General features: G+C 37.0%; 4 protein-coding genes across 7 annotated transcripts; 2 read left to right on the top strand and 2 right to left on the bottom strand.

The window, feature by feature from the left end:
• Nucleotides 1–5: 5 nt before the first annotated feature.
• Nucleotides 6–1,045, top strand: LOC129731563 (protein SCO1 homolog, mitochondrial). The gene is made up of 2 exons (XM_055691661.1): nucleotides 6–349; nucleotides 406–1,045. The coding sequence occupies exons 1-2, from the start codon at nucleotides 115–117 to the stop codon at nucleotides 960–962; spliced, it is 792 nt and encodes a 263-aa protein (XP_055547636.1). The 5' UTR covers nucleotides 6–114; the 3' UTR covers nucleotides 963–1,045.
• A 1,536-nt stretch (nucleotides 1,046–2,581) lies between these two features.
• LOC129731562 (syntaxin-5) lies at nucleotides 2,582–4,435 on the bottom strand. Of its 3 annotated transcripts, none has more exons than XM_055691657.1 (4): nucleotides 4,358–4,435; nucleotides 3,647–4,225; nucleotides 3,297–3,577; nucleotides 2,582–3,238 (listed from the first exon to the last, which is right to left on the bottom strand). In XM_055691657.1, exons 2-4 carry the CDS (start codon nucleotides 4,146–4,148, stop codon nucleotides 2,777–2,779), a joined length of 1,245 nt encoding a protein of 414 aa, XP_055547632.1. In that variant the 5' UTR covers nucleotides 4,149–4,225; nucleotides 4,358–4,435; the 3' UTR covers nucleotides 2,582–2,776. The 3 variants fall into 3 exon arrangements, with proteins under 3 accessions (XP_055547632.1, XP_055547634.1, XP_055547633.1); XM_055691659.1 differs by having other exon boundaries at nucleotides 3,647–4,161; nucleotides 4,358–4,421; XM_055691658.1 differs by having other exon boundaries at nucleotides 3,647–4,161; nucleotides 4,227–4,359.
• Nucleotides 4,436–5,941: 1,506 nt separating this feature from the next.
• On the top strand, nucleotides 5,942–7,001 carry LOC129729446 (BOS complex subunit TMEM147). The gene is made up of 3 exons (XM_055688011.1): nucleotides 5,942–6,131; nucleotides 6,206–6,347; nucleotides 6,407–7,001. Exons 1-3 carry the CDS (start codon nucleotides 6,055–6,057, stop codon nucleotides 6,875–6,877), a joined length of 690 nt encoding a protein of 229 aa, XP_055543986.1. The 5' UTR covers nucleotides 5,942–6,054; the 3' UTR covers nucleotides 6,878–7,001.
• On the bottom strand, nucleotides 6,796–10,533 carry LOC129729445 (uncharacterized). 2 transcript variants are annotated; one of them, XM_055688009.1, is made up of 9 exons: nucleotides 10,479–10,533; nucleotides 10,253–10,401; nucleotides 10,084–10,190; nucleotides 9,560–9,620; nucleotides 9,113–9,505; nucleotides 8,444–8,572; nucleotides 8,232–8,391; nucleotides 7,642–8,179; nucleotides 6,796–7,146 (listed from the first exon to the last, which is right to left on the bottom strand). In XM_055688009.1, exons 1-9 carry the CDS (start codon nucleotides 10,503–10,505, stop codon nucleotides 7,064–7,066), a joined length of 1,647 nt encoding a protein of 548 aa, XP_055543984.1. In that variant the 5' UTR covers nucleotides 10,506–10,533; the 3' UTR covers nucleotides 6,796–7,063. The 2 variants fall into 2 exon arrangements, with proteins under 2 accessions (XP_055543984.1, XP_055543985.1); XM_055688010.1 differs by having other exon boundaries at nucleotides 10,253–10,414; nucleotides 10,479–10,531.
• Nucleotides 10,534–26,375: the final 15,842 nt, after the last annotated feature.

Raw genomic sequence — 26,375 nt, 5'->3', positions numbered from 1 at the left:
AAAAAAAAAAAAAAAAAAAACAGCAATACGCGCACGTCCGAAAGTTACAAAACACCGGGTTAAACAAAATAAATTTATTTCTTGTTTTCATATTAACATTTTAAGTCGTTAAACATGTTTAAAATTTTCACCCGTGTTGTTTCGCAACAGAGCAATAAAGTGTATATGTCAAAATCTAGGAATGCTCAATGTTGGAATACCACTTTGTTCCGTTCCGTTGCTACTAAAAGAACCGATGATCCTATGAAAGGAAAAGGTCCAATCACATGGCGAAGCTTTGCATTGATTGCCACAGCTGGCCTTGGCAGTCTTGGTTTCATGTGGTACGTGAAAGACGAAAAGGAACAGGGTATGTATTATAAATCTTTATATTGTAACAATAGTTCTGAATTTCATTATTCGCAGCTTTGCTGAAGGAGCGTAAGCGACAACTAGGTAAAGCTGCCATAGGTGGAGCTTGGGAGCTCGTAGATTCCAACGGTAATGACCGCAAATCGTCCGACTTCATCGGACAGTGGCTATTAATTTATTTCGGATTCACGCATTGTCCCGACATTTGTCCAGATGAATTGGAAAAAATGGCAGCTGTAGTTGATGGATTAGCTAAACACGAAGAAGCTGAGCCAGTTCAACCGATATTTATTACAGTAGATCCCCACAGAGATACCAAAGAACTGGTTGGAAAATACGTAAAGGAATTCCATCCGAAACTACTCGGGCTAACGGGCACAGTAGAACAGGTATCACGGGTGTGTAAGGCTTTCCGTGTGTATTTTAGTGCCGGCCCTAAAGATCAGGATGATGACTACATTGTGGATCATACAATTATTATGTATTTAGTTGATCCAAGTGGTCAATTTGTTGACTACTATGGACAAAACCGCGATAAGGAGCAAGTTAAAAATTCCATACTTATAAACATGGCAAAGTTCAAACAAGCAAATAAAAAATCATGGTTTTAAGTATGTATTTTTCAGCAGATTTGTATTTAATGTATATAAAATAACAACTGATAATAAAATATATAATATAAGCTAACAAGAAATTATAGTTCTTTCGTTGGGAATTAATGATTGATGATGTTTCTGTACAATTTACACTTCTGCTGCCGATGGCCGTACGATTATTCCGTTTACCATTCTCGAATTGTTATTGCATAGCTCTGTTTTTTGGCACTCTTTTAAAATTGTATGTAAGTTTAGAACGAATACAAATTTTTGAAGTCGTTCTGTCTCACTGAACGCGTATTGATTGAACAACAATTTATAGTATAAACTATTCGACAAACCATAACAGTGAGATCATACGATGATCAAGTCTTCTACAAAGTACTAAACTGCCGCTCCAAGCATAACTGTCCCATATTCTATGCAAACCCTATGGACGCAGGGACAGTTATGCTTGGAGCGGCAGTAAATGAAGGGTCGTAAGATTGAAAACCCGAATGTGTGAAAATGGTATAAAGCATAATTCGAACCTAGTTAAAGTATAATTCCTAGTGCTGAGAAAAACCTGAGAAACTCAGCGGAAATTTCAGTAATTTTATGCTACTTCGATTTATTGTTCTCGAATAAGCATTTTCGCCAATATGTACTAATATTACTTCAATGTAAATCAATAAAGGTTAAAATTATGGAATGTTCAATTTTTCGTGATTCCGTGACTTTTGACATTCAGCTTCTCGTGCGTTCAGCCTTATGTATGCCCTATACAAGTTTTCGGGCCTGCGGCGTTAACTTTGGGCGGACCAATTCAACACGCTTCTTCTTCTAAGGACAAAAACCTTTGGGCGAGAGATCTGGATCAGTTGGCAATCATAACTCGAATATTAGCAATGCCTGTTCAAATTTTATCTGCGGCTTTCTTGCCTTGGTAGTAAAATATTACGCTGCAAGCACAGCATCAGATTCTCATTTGATTTGCTTAATTGAGCTAGTCGATTTAATGTTAGTGAAAATATTTAGTTTAACTAGTAAATCAATTGTTATAAAAACTTTGGAAGAATTCATTCGAACACATCACTTTTAATTCGCAAGTAAACGCATATAACTTGATTAAGCCAACGCTTCTTAATTAAGTTCATACAAAATTGGGAATAGCATTTTCCAATTACAGAATTGGAATGGCATTGGGAATAGCATTTTACAATTACAGAATATTACAAGAATATTGCTGTACATGACGTAAAATTCGTGGGATCAAGAACAAATATTTTGAATTTTCTGTTTTTTCGTTCGTAGAAGGGTAAGTGAAGGTTCAGGAATTCGGCTTTTCAACTTCGAAACGTAACATGATTATAAAAAAACTTTTGCCGAATTTGTTTTTGCGGCTTAGCCACACCAGAACCACTCTTCTGCACATAACTGTTCGTTGTCCATTTCAAGCTATATCAGACTACACTTTCACTGCACGCGAATGAAACGTATGAAACAGACTGTACCAGTACCAAAAACAAATACAAATGCTGTCAAATTCTATCATAAAAAAAAGATAAGCTAAGCAGCTTGATTTGTATGTTCGTTTTTCAACTGCAGAAACGGTGTTGGCACCACCGCAAAAACGGATTCGGCATAAGACCATCTGTGATAAAATATTGAATATTTATGTGTGATAAATTGATTTAAATATATATATACATCAACGTAACCATCAGCAGTGCCATCAACTAACATTTCAGTTGTCATAGGTTCCTAGTCCTACATACATAGCGACTCCAGCGTCCGAATACAAAAAGATTGAAAAGAATGTATACCACTAACAAGTAATTAATAATCGCTCACGCCAAAAATATTACGAAAAAGATAAAAAATAGTATCAATATACCAAATATCTTTATCATCAACCAACGATTTTTGGTCACCGACTGGAAGTATTTTAAAATTTCTCCATGCGCTGCCTCTACATTCAGCTCTACATCTTGCAAGTTTGTATCGATACGTTCTACCATTTCTTCTTGTTCTTTGACCATGTGAGCTAACTGTTGAAAGATGCCACCCAGTTCTACAATAGTACTTTCTATATTCTGCATCGTTTCAGCTCGCTCTTGTACATAGCTGTCAGATTCGTCATACAGAACTAATTGATGTTGCTGTTGAAGTAGAGGGACTCGTTCTGCAGCACCAGAAGAATTCATGTCAATAGTAGTCTGCTCTTGCTGCTCCTGCAAAAGTAGGCTACTTTGCGTTGATCCACGCATTGTTGAAGGTGGTAAACTGCTAGAAATTGGACCTTGACTGAACTACAATATTCAAAATATTCGTAATTTTACCGTCTCTTGGATATTGAATGATACCAACCTGATCGCGACGCGATTTCTGTTGCTTGAGATTTTCCGTGCGTACTTCTAATACCTGCTTGAAATCTGAACTCATATTAGCCAACTTGGCCTGTAAGGCTACAACCATATTTGAGGAATGTGATAGCAGATGTTTCCCAGTAGTAGACTTCCGTTGGCATTTTGAAACCTCTTGAAGTCTAGCAATTTGTTGGTTTAACGAGTGTAAGTCACCCTTGATGATGTAAGTTAGTTCTTGAACTTCCGCTGGTCGATCATCGAACAATGTTTTTCGTTTGGCCACTAGAGTGTAGTACAAAAAAGTTATGTATAAGTGATTCTTCGAAACGTATTAAACTATTCATTACTTACGTAAAGTTAACTTTTCAAGCTTGGTGTATGTACTAGCGATATTTTTACCGATGTGCTTTGCTATCATCATAAATTCTGAGTAGCTTTGTAACTGTTTAGCTTTACGTGGGTCCCGCACATTGGCCGCTCGTTGAATGTTTCTACCTTGTAGAGAACGAATTGCGTTGGAAAACTCAGTTGATCGATCTCTAGCCGTCATCATGAATTCAGGTTCGTTATCTTCCGACAAATAATGGTCACTATTATCTTTTAAGTCGAAAGGAATAGTCGACTGCTGATTGGTATTTGAGATGCTTATTGGGTTGATGATATTGGACAAAAATTTATGCGGAATCGAGGGCAACCAACTTGTTCCAAATGAGACAGGATATTTGGATTTTTCTTTAAACTCTTCCTCTGGTTCCACTATATATGTATTGTCGGAAATTTCTTCGTTTTTTACTCCAGATAATAAATCGTGTCCTTCCGATAGAGCAACGCGACGTCTAGCTCTAGATTGCATCTCATAATTATGTCTGCCAATCAAAACATACAAATTATTGCTCAACTGGAAAACTTGGAGTTTTGATGGTTTCTCAACTAAAAAACCAAAATTTCAATGATATACAGAATACTGTTTCCTATAAGCAATGGTTAGTCTTCAGGATTTTATTTTTTATACATTATATTTAAAAATGACGTGGAATCACAAAGAAAAATACAATATTTTACCATTTACTAATTTAAAGTGACGTTTTTCAAATTTCCTATTAGACAGCTAATACGAACAGCAGAGATGCCAGAACAGATAAATGTGAACAGAAATGAGCAAAAACTTTCGGAAAGATTTTCAAATGGGCGCAAGTCGCAAAGTGTGAATATGTTATTACCGTTCTAGCTAAAAATCGCAAAAAATCACAGGAAGGTTGTATGCAAAGCCACAACCGCAAGGTTGAAGTAGAATACTTTTACAAGAAAGATAACCCGGCTGCTTGCGAGTCAGTCATTTTTTCTAGTAAATAAACGTTGACCGTTCATTTGCAGTATTGCAATTTCTTTTTGTTTGATAATTTGAATGAAGTTCATTGAATATTTTTAAATTTTGTGCAAATGAGAAGTTGAAGTGCTGCCGAATTGTAATATGTACATTTAATACGACATCATTAAACGGGAACGGAACAAAGGCTACGGTTATGTAGAACGCGAATGACGCACGATGCGATTCGCCTTACCGTGTAAAATGTACAGCTCTTTTTTAGGCGAAGTAGAGCTATACATTTCAACACATTTCGTCTTGCCGAATCGCATCGCGCCGTTATTTGCGTTCTGCATAACCGTAGCCAAACACTAAGCGACGCAAACACGTAATAATAGTCAGAGTATGCATGTAGATGAAGATAATTATAATTAATTTGGATTATAGCGCAAAACGAGAAAATATTAACTCTTCAAATATTAATTTGTGTTCTTCATATTTCAGTTGTTCAATTTTATATCCGATGAAATGTCTGTTTATTATCTGATGAAGCTCTTATATAGGCCAAATGATGCATTCCCAATTTACTAGGTCCATAACTCTGTCGACCGTGCTTGGGAAAGCGCAGTATAACGACCAATCAGAGGTCGAATTTTGTGTTTTGACAAGGCTTAAGAATTTTCAATAGTACAATAGTTCGAATAATAAAATTGCAATTTCATGCATTTGGTAAGAATCTTAGAAGATTTTCTAATCGATTGCTGCAAAAACGAAGGAAATCCATCGAAAACTAACCGATTTATTAGCATTTGAAATTTGACATATTTCTCACTTTTTTCAGTTTTGGATTTTCATTTCACATCCCTATGTAGCCGAACTTCCTGAGAGAAGTATTCTACTTCAAAAAAACGACTCGCGCATTTTACTTTTTTTGCCAGAGATTTACTGCTGACAAATTTCATATATGTGTGCGTGGCCTTTTTTCATAGGCCTATTTTACCCTAATGCCCATACCCAAAATATGCGTATTTTTAACGTATATCGGCCCTTCTGTGCGGGAAGGAACTCTTAAACGAAATTTACTTACTTTTGAGTACCTGCGCTGAATTCATCACTAGGTAAAATTGATTGCCTTGAACCATCATTATTAATATAAAAAACCCAATAATATTTTTTACCGAAAATAATTATTTGCATTTTATTGCGCTGTTGCGTTGTTTTTGCCAATTTTTCACGTATTTTTACCCAAAATAGTAAAAATATTCAGGTTCACGTAAATTTATGTGTTCACTTGGTAATATTTTTTTTGAGTGCACAATCGTCTACGTGACACCCTTTTGTTGGGTTACGCTAGAACTGGTTGTCATTTTCCCATGATTTTTCCTTGCTCGTTTCGATCTCTATATTTTGTATAAATACTTACTTTAAAAAATTTGAATTAAAACTGTGTAAAATGACTTTATACCATTTTGGAAACTGTGTAGCGCTCGTTTATGTTCCATACTACATGACATACAAGTACTCTGGTCTGTAAGTGCTTTTTAGTTTGATATCCCTGCCACTAATTTAAAGCAAATTAAATTAATCACTAACCTGTCAATTAGTTCTGAATATGGAGCCTTTTGGAAATGCATTCAAGCCGGCGGAATTTACATTTTTACTCAATTGTGTAAAATGTTGGTATTGGCGACATTCTTTCCAGATACGGAAAGTTTTACAGGAGAGGAACACTTCAATTTAATTGCGGTAGGTTTGATAGAGCTAATCTGCTTATAATCTTTAACCTTGTTGAATTTCATTTTTAGGAATTCCTCCGTTGTAGCGTGGATCTGGTAGATTTGCTTGGCTTGGCATTTGTCTTGTCCAAGATACCTGGAAAAGGGCATAGTAAACTTATAACGGCCGGTCTTGGATGGGCAACAGCCGAAGTTATTTTGTCACGTGGTTTAATGTTGTGGGTTGGTGCTCGCGGAGCCGAGTTCTCATGGGTTTACATCCAGCGATGTTTAGAATCGAACATTCTTTTAGTGCAGCATTTAACTACAGCTACACTATTGTGGCTTTTTTCGCGCCACGACCTCGATAAGAAATACTTTCCAGTGGTAATAACGCTGCTCATAGCAATTTCTTTTCGTGGAGTTTGGTTGGAAGGAACTTTACAAGCCCTGTCAGCAGGGGCATGGTTTGGATTAGCTTTGAAAGCGCTTTTGACAGCTAGTTTTGGGTTTGTTACTCTTCATATTTATTCTGGGCTAGCGCAATCGATAGGACTATAAACCAATATTTTATTTTTATAGAAAAGCTATGTATGTTTCCAACCGTTTTGGCTTTATTTATTGCCTAAAATACATGATTGTTCTCATTTTTTATTTAAATCAAATAAATAAGATGAAATGTGTAGTTTTGTTCACCACCGTTACCCTAAACTCCTTGAGACAATCAGTCTACTCGAAATGATATACTTAAAATGCAGGTCCTTTTTTTATATCAGAGATCTGGTTATCAACGGTTCTAGATATTTCCAGTTTTTGTTTCGCAACAAGCACTAAAAACAAGTTTATTGTTAGAATTTGTACAGTGTAAGTATAGTAGGTAGCATTGCGCTTTCTTTAATCAATTACAACTAACAAGAATAAAAAAAATCACTTCTTGAATATTTAATCAATGAAAGTTGAGTCACAGAGAGCCAAGCACAGCCAACCTCTGCTTGAGCAAAAAATCTATTTGAAATATTTATATCATGCGCATCGCTAGATATCTACGCTATTTTATTGAAGTTTTAGGTTTGGGTGATATCTTCCGGGTTGAATGTGATGGCTAGTTTATCAAATAATTTGCAACGGATAACATTTCAATCTTCGCACAGAAATTTTGAGTAAATTTCCGAATGGACCACTGTGACTAAATTTCAATTATAATGCTTTCTTAATAGAAATGCTCTTTTTTTGTAAGTTCTAAATGTTCAGAATTAAGAGAAATGTGTTGAATTTTCAACACAATTTAAATTTAAAATATTTGAGCAATAATTCAGCTTACGTACCTAAAATGGCAGAGAAACATCTGACTGCATCCAATTTGTTAAAGAAATACGCTTCCAAACTTGTAAATAATATCGAATTTGGATTACTACTCCACAAATTTTCTAGAAATTTAAGTAGACGTTCCTCACAAAATTCATCAACCGTCTCTCGAATGTTTGTCGAGTCAAAAATGTGCCGTTTCGGCCGGTTAGATTCTATATTCCATTGTAAATTTACATTCTCTGTTTGCTGCGCGCCACTGTACACAGGATGTATATGACCCAAAGGTAAAGTGGGTGTTTTACTTAGATTTTCCACCTTTCTTAGTTTTGAAGAAGGATCGTTTCCATCATTTTCTTTCCTCATAATTTGCGTTCTATCAAAGCATTCATCCATGAGTAGATCCTCATTATCTGCTGCTCGTTTTCGAGCATTTCGTTGAAACAAATGTTTTAAAAAAGATGATCGCGTACTTCGTGCAGGATGTTTAAAAATAGCTGACACAATATCGAGTGGATAACGAATAATATGAATCGGCAAAATGTCACTCCGAGGATCCTAGAATCATTACAAAAATAATTAGGAGACTCATGAAACTATCATGTATCACCTGGCATCGCAGTGTATTTGCGCTATGTTCGATAGCATGCCTCATGACATCAGCTGCTAGTTTGGTTCTTTTGTCCATGATCAAATGTTTAGCACCTTTTCTTTTACGGACACTAAGTACGGAGTCTATAATTTGACTTGAGTTTTTCTCGATCAGAGATCTGAAGTGCTTTATTAATTATCTGATTTGATAAATTAGGACAACGGACTTACCGGTGCTGAGAATAATTCGACATGCTTGATGAAACATCAGATAACTCTTCATTTACAGGTAAGTAATTTCCGGTGTGTTGATTATCATTAGTGGAATGTGAATCGTAAGTGCTTGCGATAGGCATTTCACTTGAAAAAGAAAATTGCGATGAACATATTGCTCAGTTTAGCTTCAATAAAATTGAAAGAAAATAACAGTTGATCGTAAGTGAAGTAGGTAGATTTCAATCTTTTCATACATAGGCGTAGACAAGGGGTACGGAGAAAGAGAGGGTGCGACACCCCTGGTTTGATTCTCTGTGTCAATGGAGAATTTTAGTGATTTGATTCAATGACCTATCAGGCCATCTACATTTTGGAAAATTTATCCTAGTTCTAGTCAGTTGTTCGAACAAAAAATTAAAAAGAAAACATTTTTTTCAATATCTATTTTAATTTGTTACTTTTCGAAAAATTCGACCTTCCCCTTTTTCAAGTCTTGGGTACGTCTATAAAATTATAATCAATAAAATTAAATCGATTAAAAAGAAACACATATTAGAAAGAATAATTTAGAAAATATATAACGTCAAGCCTATTTCGGAAGTGTCATAGATTGTTTCATTATTGTTAGGGACTCCAATTAAAACCAGTTTATGGCACGACACGATAAGTGGGTGTTATACTTACAGAATGGCGAGCGAAGGACTCTCCATTTCTTTTTCATGTGGTACAAGCATTTGTCGTGTACAATTATCAGGAGGTAATTCCATTGCACTGCATGTTTTTTCTGCTAGATACGAATCGTTTCTGGTTTCGATAAAGTTCCAGTTTTCAAGAGCTACTTCAAGAACATCTTCATCATTGGTGAAATGCATTTCTTCAAATTCTAATTCATTTGTAACAGTTGACGGAACTGCGACTGAATCTCTCAAAGTAATGTCTTCTTCGTGTAGGACTGTCGAACCATTTTTACTAGTGACAAGTTCTGCTATAATCTTCTCCATTGGAAGCAAAGGTTCTTCGTCAATATCTACAAAATCGAGAGCAGTATGCTTGTCATATCGCTGGCTAACCGAGACACTGATAAGAAAAATGTTTTAGAAGTTTAGTAATAGTTGAATACACAATACATACAATTTCTCTTTTTTCATGTTGTGAAGGGCAATGGATTGACTATATGCTGCACTGACTCGATCTAAAAATAAAAAGATTAGGAATATAGCATATAGGGCCGTGTTACAGTTGTTTCGACAAGCAACTCGTCTCATTAGAAATACTTGGGCAAGTCGAGTTGATTCGGCTTCTGTAAAGGTCAATTAATCCTAGCAATGGTTATCCACATGATTCCATTAGGGAGTTCTATGGTGTAACGACGAACATATACATATATACCATGTTACAAAATATGTATCGTTATCACTTGGATTATTTTATTTTAGAACAACTAATATGTAACGAATACTATGATACTTGATATAAAATCACAAGCGAATCATTGAAGATACTAAATAAATTTGAAGTGCCGTATTTGTTCATTTGTTTTTAACATAAAATAATATTCTGAAATACTTTATACATGAGCATGATTGATCGCCGGCGGTTTTCACAATTCTGAAATATTTCAATACTAAAACTAATAGAAAAATGTGCACACTTACTGTAAAGAAAATTAACTTGCTGTTGGTAAATATAGGTTAATCCGTATGCTAGTCTCGCTACTATAACCAAGGGTTTATTTATTTTCATGTAATCCAGTATAGACTGACTGAACAAGAAAAAAAGATCAAAATTGACTAATCTATGTGATGTGGTAGCGCAGGCACTTACCAAAGATCATCGATCGCTATGTTTTCACAGTGATTACGTTTAAAATACCGGCGAAACAGAGTTTTATTAGTTGCCGCAAGCCATACCGCCGAAAATTGACTTTCCTTCTGCCGTGACCATAGGTCCACGTCAATGTACATTTTGGACAACTGCAAACAAATTCTGTTATAGAAATCTAAAGTAAATGTAGTGTTGGCGAGAAACTAATTCAAGTAGGTATAGGTACCCAATTCAAATAAATCAAGCGTGGCATATGTCGCAACGACACGGATACTGCGATCAATCGGTCTAATTTGTTCTATTCAGAGATGCCAGATATTCTTGAAAATGTAGACCCGAAAACCGACAATATGTGATCGAAATCCGACAAAAAATTGAACGAAGCTCACGACGTAATTCAATTTCTATCGAGAAAAAATTTGCAAGAAATTAATTTAAGTTAACTCCTAAAACTATAACAAGAAACCCACAAGAAATTCAGACAAATTTTATAAAAGCTCTGAAACTTGAAGAGCTATAAATTTCGTACATTCTGTAAAGTGTTCACAAAATTTAGAGATCTACAATTTTGTCGAAAACCGCGAAGTTGGCATTGCCACGCCACCTTTGCGTCTAAGTTCCGAACTATTTCAAACATCCAAATCAAAGCCCAAACTATACCAAGAAACTTTGTAGAAGATCGGGAACCGACTGTTTAAAGCCTGAGAGCGCTAATAATTTCGTTCTACAAGATTCTATTCATGGCCCAGTGTGCATGACCAGTGTTGTCATTCAAGCCGAAGAGGAAATAACTCTGAACGGTCAAATTTTAACTAAACTGTTGGGAACACTGACGACCGGCTACCACCACGGCTACCCATATGCGAAGCCTGGAGCTGACAAGGTACGCATAGAGAGAGATAAGCGATGAAAATAGTACACCCCTTTGGCATTACGCCATGTTTCAAGGGCTAACATCTCAACATATGTAAAAACGAGATAGCATATCACCGCTTCTTTTCATACATCTTTATCTTACAGCTGACAGCGGGCACAAATTAATTTGAGCCCAGGACATGAGTTCATTGTTATTCACTGTTACTCGGTATAGGGATGTCAAAGGCTCGAAATAGTACGAGGGTGGTATCCAAGACACGACCGCATGTTTGACGTAGGACTACGATAGTTCTATATTTCCAGGGGGGATCAATCTGTCAAACATCGTGTAACCAACATATTCGGCAACATGGCGTTTGTTTTGGTTTTTGTTCTTTTTGGTCATGAAATTGATCGATGTTAAATATTATAGAATTGGAACGTTTTTTATCGAAATTCGAGAAACCGCGGAAAACTTTCAGGAATGTGTTGTGCAGTGATTTTTCCCCCATTATTGTTTATAGTTACAAACATCATGGACCAACAAACGTCATGGAGTTGATCTGCGATAACGCACACATATATGAAATTTGACAGCAGTGAATCCCCTCTGTATATTTCATTTAGAGAATTCAGACTTTGTTCGATTTGACCACGTTTGCTTTTGACCAATTAAAACTCAACAACAACCAAAAGGAAGGCATTTTGTCCATTTTGTTTCCGAAACCGAAACCAAAATAGGCATGATCAAAGCAGTACTTAATACCGTGCTAAACCTCTGATTACTCGGAAGGGTCATATCAAGTGTCTAGGTCGTTGAAAGCTTCATGCGGACCTGTCCCCGTTGCGTTCCGGATACTTTCAGATTATTGAGCCTGAATTCATCAAGCGACACCTCTAACAACTTACAATCCTAAAACTAGTTCATTGGTGGCCACATATTGTTAAGGTCATATGCCACCAGAAAGTCATAAAAAGAAAAGCGTTTATTTTTAACATGGTCCGATTTTGACAACTGAAAAAATTCTGATTATTTATTTGCAGACATCTATTTAAGAAGAAAAAAAACTGTTTTTAACATTGATGAATACCTTTCATCCTAATGCAGTCAATTTTCTTCAACACGCGAAAAGGCAATTTTTTTATAAAAGTCTTAATTAAGAACGATTTAGTAGAAAGTGAACTTCCTTTAATCTTCAATTGCGCTTGTGAAAGATAGCTCACTCGCCGATTCCAAAGCAGCATCATTGTCAGTTTCTTACAATTGCTTAGCAAAGATGTCCCATAAAAAAATCCTGTATTCACAAGTTCGTTGGAAAAGTGACGATAAAGAGTTGCAGTTTTTAGTAAAAAATCTAGATTTACAAAAATTTTGAAATTGACATTGAAATTTATGAGGATGTAACATGGAACATTCATTTTTTTTTCATTTCAGGCCAATTGAAACATTTATTCATTAAGCAGAACCAGAAAAAAAATTAATCAGTTTTAAGATACCAATAAAAACAAACAACAAAATGCCATATTTGAAAGACATCCGTCTGTTTCCTTGAAAAATAAACCTAGCTCGGTTTGATAAACAACATTAACCTCTCCAACTGATGTTTGCATAATGTTGACAGGTTGTGTTTATATGTTTAGTATCTTTACACGGTTGTGTTTATAGGTTGTGTTGTGCGACAGGTTGTGTTTATATGTTTAGTAATAGTTTTTTGCAGATGCTGATGTAATATTTTTGTAATTGAAAAATACGAATATGAATGTTCAAAATCTAACGTCAAGATGCATATAATTTGGGTTTTCTCTATACCACAACCGCGTAATGCAACTAGGATTGTCATATTGAATTAAATTTATTTAACTGAGAAAATATAACCATCAGTACAGCTCAAACGAGCTGAACTATCTGTTTAAAAATCTTTACGAAGCATATTGGTTTTCTATTGTCTTTTAAATAGCCTATAGTTGGTCATTTAAATAAATCTGAGAAAAAACAGAGAGTAGAATTCAAAAAGACAGTAACCCAATGCAACTTTAAATTTTAGGAATTTAAAAGAAGTTTTTATCATTAAAGCATGGTATGCAGTTGAAAAGAAAAGAGGTTCACGAAGTTTTGCCCTTTTTACCAAACGGAATTTTGACAGCTGAGAATGCTTCACAGTAACGATATCTGACGTCAGTGAGCGCATGATTTTTGCTTTTTTTCTATAACTCGAACAAACTTGTTTACCGCGATCTGGTGTGAGAGCAAGGATGCCAGGTAATTTTTTCAAAAGTCTTCACGGTCCGCGAAAAAATGTCTTCCTACCTTTCCGGCAAAAGGAAAACTGTCGAGCAAAAAAAACCGCTAATGCACTAATGCAAAATTCGAATCGTTCACATAATTTTTCTATGTCTTCACATGTTTTCTCCAATGTCTTCACGTTGTCGTCACAAAAACTAATGTCTTCATCGTAGACTCAAAATATTTTTCACGTTATTGTTACGTGAAAGTTCCTATAATTGTTCATTTTCTGTCACTTTGCATGACTAATGTGACAAACATAACATCTACGTGAAAATCTCATGCATACCATGGTTAATCACGTACTATCTACGTGAAGTTGACAACGGCAAACAGGATGTATCGCGTGAATTCTCTGTGCGAAACGAACCAGAAATCAAAATGGCGAAGCTGTTGTCTGATTCTGAACATAGAACAGATTTTCTGAATGGCTTGCATATAAGTGAATTTTCTAAAAATCAAAATTAACTCGAGACTTGAGCTTACAGGTTTCACACAGCTTCAGTTCAAAGGAGGAAGAGTTACCTGAACAAAAACAGCTGCAGTGGACAATAACAATCCCCGGGAATGTCGTAATATTTATCAGTTTTTATGTTGTTTTACTCATTTACGAATTGACGAATTTGCATACCTGTATGATATCTGATAGCAATCACGTTTTATGAAATGTGTAATTTTCATTTATTTCTGTAATTTTTATGAGCTAGGAAACGGGTTTTTGAAATTATCAAAATATGTTTGAAATATGTTTTCCCTTTCGGTTTATGATTTCTTTTTAGCTGCGTACTAGCTACCAGAAGAAATTCATTGCCTGATTCAGTGCCTAAATTTTACATGGGATTGGAATAGGAAAATGAATTCCTTTTTGAACTGCATACTGCGCTTAAACATGGATATGAAAATCACTACGGTTGCAGTTCAAATGCCATCTACTCGTCACGACAACCAAAACGAAATGAACAACAGGGAAGCAAGCTTCTGATTAGTAGAATGTCCACGATTTTTAACACAACTTTTGTTGAAGAGATATTTTAATTATTATATTAAAATCTTTCGCAATATTCTACCTGTCGTTTAAGACATCGGTTTTTGAAATCTGCTCAGGGGTAGTAATACAATAAGCACTTTAAAACGACGAGAAAACATCTGTTGCAGCTATATAAAGCGAGCTCATGATTGGTTGAAAGCTGCGAAAGTGAACTAGAAAAAGTGGATTTCAACTGAACTTTTTACTAATTTACTGTTCAATGTACAATGTACAATTTACAATGATATGCCAACTATTGTATCCACATGCTTTGGCAACCGTCGTCGTTCGATCAAAGCATTGGTGGTCAAAATCCGTTCAGTTGTAATCACATATTGGATGCAACATCCAACATCGTGATAAACTGTTGCGTACAGAATGTTATTTTATCCCCGGCCGCACAGCGTAGTGTGCGAACACGAACACTGCACGTCGACAGCAGCTACATTGTTTCCACTTGGCTTCACTGCACACAAATGGCAATCGAGTGCTACTGCACTGACGACGAGCGACCGTCTTCTCATACATGGCTCGGTGCAGTACTGTTGACTGTGCCAGCATGTTTTCCTTCAAGACATCAGTTTTAATAACATTCTCACAGCGGATCGTTTAATTGTCTGATAAAGGAGGTTGTAACGAACTTTCCGAAAAAGCTTCAAAATAGTCTAGGTTCATAGGAGCAAATATTAGTTGACCTATTGGGACGGGGAGATTCTGTTAAATTTTTTTTGCCACTGATATAGAGGTTGTCATAGCAGGCAGTTAGTGTCCACTCATGAAGTCTGTGCCAGGCGTGCTCGCATGTGATTGGTACATTGTTCGTGAAAATACGACCTTGAAAGTTTTCATCAATTTTCACTGCTCAACAATTAAGTAACAATGATATATGAGAAATTACAAAATTGTCCATCATTTTATCAATTCAACGACATATTGATTATTGTGGTCCATCATGTGGTTACATCAGTATTACCGTTTGAAATCTTTCATTCCGACGTTACATCTTGGTTTTTAATTTCCTCAGAATGTATCTCGATATAGTGCGGTTAGACGTAGTCCTACGTCAAAAGCCGCCAATTTGGCAACTAGGTTTTACATGTCAGAGGTGCCAGATCTCTTCGCAAGCGCAATGTTGACTAACTTTTTCATTAGTCTCGTATTGACTGGTTGTGACGGTGGAAGTCCTGGGGGAATAATAAAGTGCATCACAAAAACCGTGAAGGTGTGAAATTTTATATTCAGGTTTAATATTATATACTTGCACCATAATTGATCATTATTTTGTTGACCATACAAAAGGTTTATGAACTACCAGTCGAAAATAAAGCAATTTAGGAGCATTCTCAATTCATTGTTAACACGAATTGTTTACACGAACACGAATAACGTGTGAAAATTATAATATCCTTTATTGTACTTGATTGCAATACCTCCCAATGTGTTATTTTTCTTGTTCGTTTGGCTCAGATTTTGACATGCTCGTTTGGCTCACAACATTCTCTTCGCATATCTCTCCCTCTTAGTATTGCTAGGATAGAGATGTCAGCTAGTTGACTCGCACCAATTCGAACTCTGATATGCAATTGTCAAAATGTGCGGGATGAAAATAGCAAAAATCTTTCCTTCTTTTTTCTCGCATGCAACACGAATTGAGAAATTTGCAGTGGTGGGCATCATTCCGCTAATTCGCTAATTCGCTAATTAGCGACGCTAAAATTCAGTTAGCTATTTAGCGATTTCGCTAGTTTTTGAGCTGGTTAGCGAAACTGTTAGCGTCGCTTAAATTTTGGCCTTCGAAACGCTAATCGCTAATTCGCTAAATTTTGTAGAGAAGCGACAATAGAAATATTTAGAAAAACTGTGAATTGCTGATGGCGTACGTAAATTGCTTCGAAAGATGAACATACCTAGAATGGAGTTCCAGTTATCGTACAAGCCACAGCATTTTGAAGAACAAGCACAAGGTCTAGATTGAATTTTTGGCACACCAAGAACTTTGGTAAATTGCAATGCGCTTGAAATTATGACAACTTTGGTTCTACTTTTTCGATTCAGATAATAATTGAATTTTCATGAAAACATTCCTAAGAGTATCTATTTTCAATGCAAGCTAAATAACTTTTGTTATTCTTGTTTTTACAAAATCAAATATGAATACCGTTTCGTGAACCTCTTCCTGTAAATAGCTGTAAAAAGTAATTGTTTTCGTTTGTTTAACCAAAACAGATCAAAGTGGTCCAAATCTTACAAAGCACGAGCAATAAATATAGCGATATGACTATTTACATATTAAAAAGTTAGCGATTAGCGAAAGTTCCGCTAATGTGGGTTTAGCGTTTAGCGATTATCGAGCTAAATTTTCCGGTTAGCGACTTAGCGATTAGCGTCGCTAAATTTTCGGTTAGCGGTGCCCACCACTGGAAATTTGTAGGGTTCCGTCAAATGTCTGTTGGCCGTGTTTCCAACTGCTGGAAATGTGGTTATTATTGGTTTTCGAACATGATACCCGCGATAGCATGTAGCCGAGGTGATATCCGTTGACAGCTCGATTGTATGTCATATCAAGTAATATGGATGGTGATATGGCCTCGATAGCACGAATCGCCTGATATCAGGTGATATGCGGTGTAGGAATGGGGTATAAGATGCGTTGACATTGTCGTCAGTATGCGAAAAACAAAGTATCGGTGCTGGTGCGGTCTTTTTGCTTTCCTCTTTACGATATATTTCTATTCATTAGTGTACACTACAACACGTGGTTCTCAATGTGCACAACTCAGTATATGAAGTTATTCGTCTCTGTTACACAGAGCGATCAGATCTTGTTATATCCTTATTCATTTGACTCATGAATATGATTTTTTGTCAGAAAAAGAAAGAAAATGGCAGTGTATGCTCTCCTCCTCTCGCTTAAACTCAACCGCTGCCAAAGCAGTCCCTTCTCCCACACATTCCCTCTCACCTCTGCTGCTGTTCAGGCGACATCATATTCTCCTGTTGCTATCCTTTCCTCCCCTAACTACCGGCCTATGGAGAGACAAACGCAACGATCGAATCGCTTCTCAGAGCTGATGTAGTCTAGTCATGTGTTTGTTTTCTCCCAGAAACATATGCACCATATCATCATTTCATTAGGGGCCGTTCCTAAACCACGTGGTCATATTTTGATCACTTTCTTATACCCCCCGTACCTCCCCATGGTCTTTCGTGGTCTTTTGGTCAACCCCCCCCCCCCTTGCGACTTAAACCACGTAGTCTTTTCATTTTTCAAGTGCCGAAAGTTTACTTAAATTATTACATTTTTATTATTAAACTCTCAGTACCTTCTATATTTTATAGAAAATAACAGTAAAAGCTTCATTTTTGACTTGCAACAATAAATTATAAGTCAGGAAAAAAGACCACGTGGTCATTTCGTTGACCCCCCCCCCACCACCGTACGTGGTCTTTCGTGGTCTTTTGAAAATCCCCTGCCCCCCTCTTTATGACCACGTGGTTTACACACTTAATTTATCTCGGCAAACTTCCCAACAGCTGATTGAGCTCGGCGAAGTTTTTAACGAATGTTAGCAGTATATTTCGACGAACATTCAGCAAATATATCGATTTACCGTAAACCAGCAAGTATTGAAGTTTCGTTTGCCGAAGTTCTTAAAAATAGAGAACTTGTAGAACATTTCGCTGAGTTTATCAGCTGTTGAGTTCTCGGCAATAAAATCTAAGTGTGTAGGAACGGCCCCTTATGGGTTGAGAGGATTCAAGTTTAGTCGCGGTCTGTACACTTCATGAAGTGCACTTGTGATCATATTCGTTTTGTTTCCATCACTGGCTGTAACAGATCATTGTACGATGACGTCATCGACGGGATTTTGACAGTTCAGAGAGGTGGTTTCTCGGACTTTTTTCGGCGAAGCAGCTGATTTCAACAAAAACATTTTGGAATTGAACTACTGCAATGAATATGATTTGATTAAAAATACTGGTTGTTCATATATACATTTTCTAGTAGAGTAGGTCACAAACTTAGGTTCGATAAAAAATCCCGATTTTTCGCTCCAAATTCGAATACTTTGTGCTTTGTAAACAAGCTTCCTGAGCTGCCAAACATGTGAAGTGAGGTGGCTTCGTGCAATGATCTACAAATATCTCTTCCTGTACCGATCAGACAAAAATTATTTCATCTGCTGATTTGCTTCACTTCATCCTAAGCCAAAAGAAACATGCTAAAAATCTCTTTAGAATGATGAACAATATCAAAAAATTTCCCAGGAATTACTTCAAATTTTATGAAATGTCATTAATAATTGCAGCTAACTTTCGGTTGTTTTGTCAGAAACAATACAAAATATATGTAATGCGGCAACGCGTCAAACGTAAGTGATTGTTAGATTTATAGTTCAGTCACAGACAGACGTCCAAGCAAGAACAAAATTGATCGACAATTCCGTGTAAATTTTCAAAGAGAATTGCGTTATAAATCATCGCTTACCTTACTTTCCAAACAGTCTCAAGCCGTGCCATAGCTGGTCCCGATCGATTGTGTCGTACGCCGATTTAAAATCGATGAACAAATGATGTGGGGCACGTTATATTCGCGGCATTTCTGCATAACCTGCCGAACCGCGAATATCTGATCCGTGGTGGCGAGGGCACCCATGAATCCCGCCTGGTAGTGCCCCACGAACTGCTTCGCAAATGGTGATAGTCGACGGCAGAGTATTTGGGAGAGTACCTTGTAGGCGGCGTTCAGTAGAGTGTTTGCCCGATAGTTGCAGCACTCCAGCTTGTTGCCCTTTTTATAGATGGGGCACACAATACCCTCCATCCACTCCTCCGGTACTCGTTCTTTTTCCCAAACCTTGACAATGACCCACATCCCTGTCACGAACGTCATTCCCATACATTTCGCTTGGAGCCGTTTTTCTCTGGCTCGCTGGCTCGATTATACGTCAAAAGGCTGTCAGTGCTTGCGAAACAGCCGATTAAGCACCGTCCATGCGAGATCAACTGTTGCTGCAAGTGGTGTGAAGAAATGCAGAAAGCGAAAAACGATTGTTTTGTTTTGAACGTTTTATGGATTTTGTGCAGAACATAAATGGTCACGTTCAAACATGTTTCATCACGTTCCGGATAGCCCTACATTCAATGAATATAGTTAGAAGCACGCAAAAAATCCGTACAGTAACACATGCGGCACAATGAACGAAGCTTATGACCATATTTCCAACAGTAGCGCCATCATCGTCGGCGGTGGCTTCAGGAAACTGTTGCCATGACATCGGTCCGCAATAACCCCACCGTATTTCAATAGCTCACTGGGAAGTTGGTCCACTCCAGCAGCTTTATTGTTTTTCAGTCGGCCAATCTCCTCCTCCATCTCCAGGAGATCGGAGGCTGGAATCCCGATGTCTCCTGCTCGTGCACCAAGGTCAGTTGCTTGCGGCACGAAGCCTTTGCGGGAGCTGTTCAGCTTCTCGTAGAACTTCCGAGTGTCCTTAGCTTGGTACAGCTCTTCCATCGCTACGTGATCTCGGTCCTCTAGCTGGCGCTTCTTCCTTCGGAGTACCGAGTTTTGGCTGTTCCGTGCCTGTCGGTATCGTTCCACGTTCGCTCTCATACGGTGTTGCAGCATTCTCTCCCGTGCTGCATTCTTTTCCTCGACTAACCGTTTGCATTCGCCGTCAAACCAGTCATTTCTAGGATTTGGGGCCTAGTACCTAGTAGCGCTACAGCAGTGCTACCTATGGCGGATCGGATGCTTTTCCAGCCATCTTCAAGGGTAGCTGCGCCAAGCTGCTCTTCCGTGGGTAGCTCCGCCTGCAGCTGCTGCGCGTATTCCTGTGCAGCCTCGGCGTCCCGCAGTTGCTCAATGTTTGGTCGCGGCGTTCGACTTCGGCGGGTGTTATACACAGTCGATAGTTTTAAGCGCATGCACACAGCTACTAGATAGTGGTCCGAATCTATATTCGCACTGCGGTAGGTACGAACGTTGATGATGTCGGAGAAGAACCTGCCGTCGATTAAAACGTGGTAGATTTGGTTCTCTGTCTGTTGGTCGGGTGATCTCCAGGTGGATTCGTGGATACCTTTGCGGGGGAAGAAGGTACTTCGGACTACCATACCACGGGAGGATGCAAAGTTCACGCACCGATGGCCGTTATCATTAGACACGGCATGCTAGCTGTCTGGTCCGATTACTGGTCTGTACATTGCCTCCCGTCCTATTTTAGCATTCATGCCCCAAATGACGATTTTCACGTTCCGATCCGTATTATCCCCAACCCCCTGTCTTGCCGGGGGACCATCATGTCAGCTCTGTTTAGAGTCCCTCGCTGCCACCAGGACGTTGATCAGCCGCTCCTAACATGAAGATCAGACGCTGTTTTGAGCCGCACCATCTACACTCAAAATATTTTTCACGTTATAATTACCGGAAAAGTTATGTGAATATTTTCCACTGTCATTTTCATTTAGATTTTACGTGATTATCATTTAAGTTCATCAACTGGTGAGATGATTTATAGACATATGCATTCAATGTGAGTTTCACGTAGAATCCAACTACCGGTAAAGTGAAAAGCATTTAATTGTCTGATAGGTTCTACGTATTATACAACGTATAATTTTCAATTGTGGTTTCCCGAATTTTTGAGAGACTAGGAATAGTTTTCAGAAATTATCCAAATATTTTGCTTGACAAGTGCACGGGCATGAAAAATCGCCAATTCGTAAATGAATTAAACGACATACAAAATGGAAAAATGATATTGCGACATTCGCTGGTGATGATCACTGTTAGCTGCAACTGTTTATGTTCAGGAAATTCCACGCAATTTGAACTGAATCTGTGTGAAATCTCGATGCCGGATTCTTATGGTTTTTCTAAAGCTCACTTATTGGGAAGTCATCGAGGAATTCCTGTCATGTTCAAAGACAACATCAGACAACAGCTTCGCCATTTTGATTTCTGTGTTTTTCCGTACGGAGAGTTCATGCGACACTTCATTCTGTTTGACGTTGCCAAGTTGACGTAGATGCTACGTGATAAAACATAGTATGCATGTGATTTTCACGTAGATGTTATGTTGGTCACATAAATCATGCAAAATGACAGAAAATGAATAAGTACAGGAAATTTCACGTAACAATTAGTGCTGGGACTATCTGGATTAGAATATCCGGATATCTGACCTCAGATATCGGACAAATATCCAAAATCCGGAACATTCGGATATCCGGATATTATCCGACAGGATATCCGGATTTTCGGATAGACGGATATCCGGATATTGTATCCGAACATAGTTTAAAGAGAATTATGTGAAAAATATTTACGAGGGGACGGGGGATTGTGGAAAAAGCCTTTTTTTCGCGTTACATTTCATTCGAACGGGCCAAAAAGCTAGAAAAAAAAATCCGGATATCCGGATAGTATATCCGAATATCCGACTATTCGATTATCCGTATCCGGATATCCGGACATCCGAATAGTATTCTTTTACACGTCCGTGATCCGAGCTTCGGATAACCGGATCACGAATATATCCGGTTAAAAGTCCCAGCACTAGTAACAATAACGTGAAAAATATTTTGAGTGTAGGTGAACAGACGCTCGGGTTGGCGAAGCATTTCCTCTACTGCCGGAATATGGTTTACGCGCCAATGATCGCGTCGCACCTTCTCACTCAGCTATTGTCGGATGACAACATTGCCCAGGCAACACCAACCAGTTGTATCCAAGTTTCAACCGGCAGTCTAGTGTAATCATATGACTCGTGGAGGTGTGAGATAGGAGCTTGTGAGGGCCGAGGCTATGTTTGACGCTCCTTCCAGGTTGTCAACTCACCGTTTGATTCCCGTGACCTTATCGCTACAATAAGTTATTTTTTTCGCTGGTGTATGAGGCTGGTGTCACTGGTAGCGTACATCTGGTCACGAATTGCTACTACAAAAATATTTACACAAGTTTGGAACTCAGCTTGGACGTCTGTCTGTGGTTCAGTTTTTAATGTTGTTTTTGGTTTGATGAACACAATACTACAAGGTATACAGCCCTAGGGGTTGTATGGAATGGCGACGTAGGACAAATATATATATATATATATATATATATATATATATATATATATATATATATATATATATATATATATATATATAAAAAAATAAAATTTAAAATAAAACTTTACTCCGACATCTTTTGCCAATGAGGTTATATCATTTGATTCGAACAACAACTAAAGAATCAATTTGATTCCTCTTCGTAGAATGACTTCACATAACTTATGGGAAGTTCATATGGACTACGACGAGGTACCTTGTTTCTTTCTGTGCTGGCGTAGATATCAGCGTTGTCAAAGTTAAGTGGCATTGTTTGCAATGTAACCAACCAACAAAAGGTCGAGTTCCGGTAGCGAAATGTTAGTATCTAAGGTTTGTTTTGCTTTGAGTTGGAATGTCGTTCGATTACTTGCACTACCGGTTCGGACTGTTCCTTGTAGTGAACAGTACAAAATGTTGATTTTAATCCATTTATTTAAACTTCAATAGAGTTATTTCTTCATTTTTTCGCTTTGTTGTTTTCTTTCTTGTTGTTTTTTGTTGTGTTGTATAGAGTTTACATTATTTCTTCAGTTTTACGCGTTATTTAGTAATTTTTAGGTTATAGGCAATCTAGCTTATTATTGTTTTTTTTTTCTTTTTCTTCAGATGTTGCTCATGTTTTGTCTGTTTTTTTTTTGTCAAGAAATATGCGACTCGTTATTCAAATATTTGTTACAATATATTACAGGTAAACAGAATAGATGATGGTGCGTTCTCTCCATCTTTTTTATGTCTTGCGTAATTAATAATTCAAATGTACAATGATTTTGCCTCTTTTTAATCTTTTTCACTTATCGTTATCGGCTTGGAATAATATTCGCATAATAGTTAAATGTTTCACCAATTGTATTTGTTTTTGCTAATTTCAGTGTGCTTTGGTTTTTGCTTATCTATTGGATAGTCTTTATAATGCCGTATATTCTTGCTATAATTTGCGTTTTTACTACGTGTTTTCTAAAACTGATGGCGTCTATTGTTTTTACTATTCTCAACCCAAAAATGGTAATGGGTATTTTTACTTGTGGAACATTTTTACTGTGATGATGAACATACGCGCTTGCTCGAAACATAACGGAATTGCGTTTTGGTTGTATACGATTATGTAAACCTTATATCATGTACCCTAAAATAGTTTTTATTACAGTGTTGTTTGCTGTAGAGCATCCCCAGGATAGACACCCAGCATGACCAATGATTTCCTTATTTATCAAGATGGGTAATGTCATTCTACATTAGTTTTAAATAATTCTATACTGATTCAATTGAAAGGAAATAAATAAATAAATGATGCAGCGTAACCTCGAGGAAAACAGGTAATTCATTTCTAAAACAAGAATAATAATCACTAAGTCTCGTAAAAAACATAGAATGCCTTTTTCGAACTAGTTTGTTAGATTTTTGTGAATATTTATATATTACTCCTCATATTTGCTAACGTAGTTCGAATTGTGGATATTGAGCGTGATTCGTACACCTATTGCATGAGGTTTTGAATTTTCCGTGATAATTGTCGAATATCAAATAAAATGTATACCAGAATATTTTCTCAGCAGCAGGAACAAAAATAAGCTGCCATATGCGAAAAGCTGACTTGAAGCAGTTCAGCAGCAAAAAATTTACTTGGCGTGTTCTAATCCGTTGCTATGGTTGTCTGAAAATGCGTTTTGTTATATTTTTAATTTTGTGACATTTACATGCGAACACATTTTTAAATTATTTTCAAAACTTCAATTTTGATTAAGTTAATAAAAAGCAAACTATTACTGACTTGTTGAGGACCTTTTTTGCGATTGAATATTGTGCAATACTTTAACGTTGTCATAGTTCTTCGGTCATTAAAAATTTTGCATAAAACAACGTTTGTATGTTCTTTTCATACTGTTGTGAAAATATACTGTAACAAAAGTGTATAAATTATGAAGAAAGTTGAAATTCGGAAACAATAAAAAAACTAGATTGCTACTCGGCGCGGAGATGCTCTGTAGTAAAATCTTTAAATTTCTCGATTAGTCACTCATAACGACCAATTAAATGTGATGAATTTAATTCATATTAATGTTATTATCTATTATTATCTTTAGGTTTCTCCTTTTTAAGAGAGAACTAACTCGTTCCTCAAAACATACATCGGAATTCAGCAGTTTGTAGAAAATTGAGTTATTTTTTTTTAAACGAAGGTTAATTGGGTTATTTAGCTATATCAGTTTTTTATATTATCTGAAGAGCTGCATTTTCTAAGCAAAACGAGATTTTCGAAAACTTGCTATCGTTGTTCTTCGATTTTTAAATCACGAATTAAAGCTGCTCGAAATCGCTACAATGACAGTTGGTATATGGACAGTTGGTATATGAAAATATGGGCAAACTGTCATTGTAGCGATTTAGAGTGATTTTTTAATCTTCATTCAAAAATCGAAGGACAATGATAATTTTTTTTAAATCACGTTTTGCTCAGAAAATTACACTCTGTTAGCTGATATATAAAAATCAGAAATCCGTGAATAGCTAAACAACCCAGTTGCATGCCGAATTTTTTAGTTAGATGTTATAATTAAACGGCGGATGGCTGATAACATTTGTTTGTTATGATGTCTTTTTTGTTTCATGAATTCATATTATTTCTACGCATATTATGTGCTTTTTGCCTACATGACACATTTATTCAACGTACAATTTAGATCTTAATGGATTTTGATGAAGGCAATTTAGATACTCGCAGTGGCACCCTTGTGGCTTGTTAGCACCTGTGGTACATATTCGGTTTTACGTTTGGAAACGATGATCACGCCAGAAAAATTTAACATTGAACACTCAATTTAACCAGATGCGTTTGAAAATAAAAATTCAACAATATGTAACTCAATAAGGGTAGATCGATAGGTAGGTCCATGTAAACACAGAAATAGTGGCAGCAGTATAATCTTGATAACACACATCATTGATGGCTTACGTATTCAAGAGTTCAAATATAAGATAGTTCTAACGTCAATAAGTTATCTAGATCAATATTGCAGCATCTGAGAACCGTTTAATTTAGCATACAAAATATTGGGTCTCTTACATTAGGTAGAAACTCAAAATGTCGGAGGAACTAAAGGCTGAATACCTAAAATATGTTGCGTCACAGGATTAAAAAAAAAGGCAAAAATATTAGAAAATTATGAAGTGACAAAGTGTGCAGAATTTAAAATCTGTTTCAACACTTTCGCATGATTCGTAAATTCCTGTAATTTTTTCATGTAGACTTATAGCGAATTTCTTCATTCCACTGTGTGCGGGCAAAACTGCCGAGGAATAATGAAACGTCATCGCCATTTAAAACGCAAGTAAGAAATAGATGCCAAATAATTGTTTACGAACTTAGCACGTGCGGTGGTGGGTTGAAGCTGACAAATTTTACAGTGCGCTTTGGGCAGCACGGCAGGTCAAAACTGGGTCAAAATCGAGCGAATAAAGAAGGGTTTTGACAGCAGTTAGTGCGCTTCCAGGTCAAAACGAGGTGAGCTGGTGGAATAAAGAAATTCGCTATTAATGAGAAATTATTTCTTCGCAGGTTACCTTCCTGAATAATTTGGAGGTATGATGTTAGGCTTTTGGTTTTTATCGGTTGTGTTCTGTCGGAATTTCAACAGCTGAACATTCGGCGAAAATAAGGTTTAATCACAGACAAACAGACGTGCCTCTTCGGTTTTCCTGTGTCACAACTTTTTGTTGTATATTTTCGAATCTATTGTTTTCGGATAGAGCCGATAAATGCCAGCTGCATTGGTTGATTGTCTGCTATGAAGAAGCAGCGAAGGGTGAGCCGGTGCATGAAGGTCAAGCTGGAACTAGGGAGTGATGCCTCTTGAAAC

Source organism: Wyeomyia smithii, chromosome 3 (assembly GCF_029784165.1).
Source record: "Wyeomyia smithii strain HCP4-BCI-WySm-NY-G18 chromosome 3, ASM2978416v1, whole genome shotgun sequence".
Lineage (NCBI taxonomy): Eukaryota > Metazoa > Arthropoda > Insecta > Diptera > Culicidae > Wyeomyia > Wyeomyia smithii.
Note: the sequence above shows the minus strand (reverse complement) of the source record. Positions and strands in the feature narration are given on the sequence as shown.

What these genes read in the sequence shown, in the direction of transcription:
- LOC129731563 (XM_055691661.1), top strand. Translation starts at nt 115, where the DNA reads ATGTTTAAAATTTTCACCCGTGTTGTTTCGCAACAGAGCAATAAAGTG. An exon ending in GAAAGACGAAAAGGAACAGG is followed by an intron (nt 350 to 405) that starts GTATGTATTATA and finishes CATTATTCGCAG; the next exon opens with CTTTGCTGAAGGAGCGTAAG.
- LOC129731562 (XM_055691657.1), bottom strand. Translation starts at nt 4,148, where the DNA reads ATGCAATCTAGAGCTAGACGTCGCGTTGCTCTATCGGAAGGACACGAT. An exon ending in GCTTGAAAAGTTAACTTTAC is followed by an intron (nt 3,578 to 3,646) that starts GTAAGTAATGAA and finishes ACTACACTCTAG; the next exon opens with TGGCCAAACGAAAAACATTG. An exon ending in AGAAATCGCGTCGCGATCAG is followed by an intron (nt 3,239 to 3,296) that starts GTTGGTATCATT and finishes TGAATATTGTAG; the next exon opens with TTCAGTCAAGGTCCAATTTC.
- LOC129729446 (XM_055688011.1), top strand. Translation starts at nt 6,055, where the DNA reads ATGACTTTATACCATTTTGGAAACTGTGTAGCGCTCGTTTATGTTCCA. An exon ending in ACATACAAGTACTCTGGTCT is followed by an intron (nt 6,132 to 6,205) that starts GTAAGTGCTTTT and finishes CCTGTCAATTAG; the next exon opens with TTCTGAATATGGAGCCTTTT. An exon ending in AACACTTCAATTTAATTGCG is followed by an intron (nt 6,348 to 6,406) that starts GTAGGTTTGATA and finishes TTTCATTTTTAG; the next exon opens with GAATTCCTCCGTTGTAGCGT.
- LOC129729445 (XM_055688009.1), bottom strand. Translation starts at nt 10,505, where the DNA reads ATGCCACGCTTGATTTATTTGAATTGG. An exon ending in AGTCCTTCGCTCGCCATTCT is followed by an intron (nt 8,573 to 9,112) that starts GTAAGTATAACA and finishes TTCTTTTTCAAG; the next exon opens with TGAAATGCCTATCGCAAGCA. An exon ending in CAAATACACTGCGATGCCAG is followed by an intron (nt 8,180 to 8,231) that starts GTGATACATGAT and finishes TAATGATTCTAG; the next exon opens with GATCCTCGGAGTGACATTTT.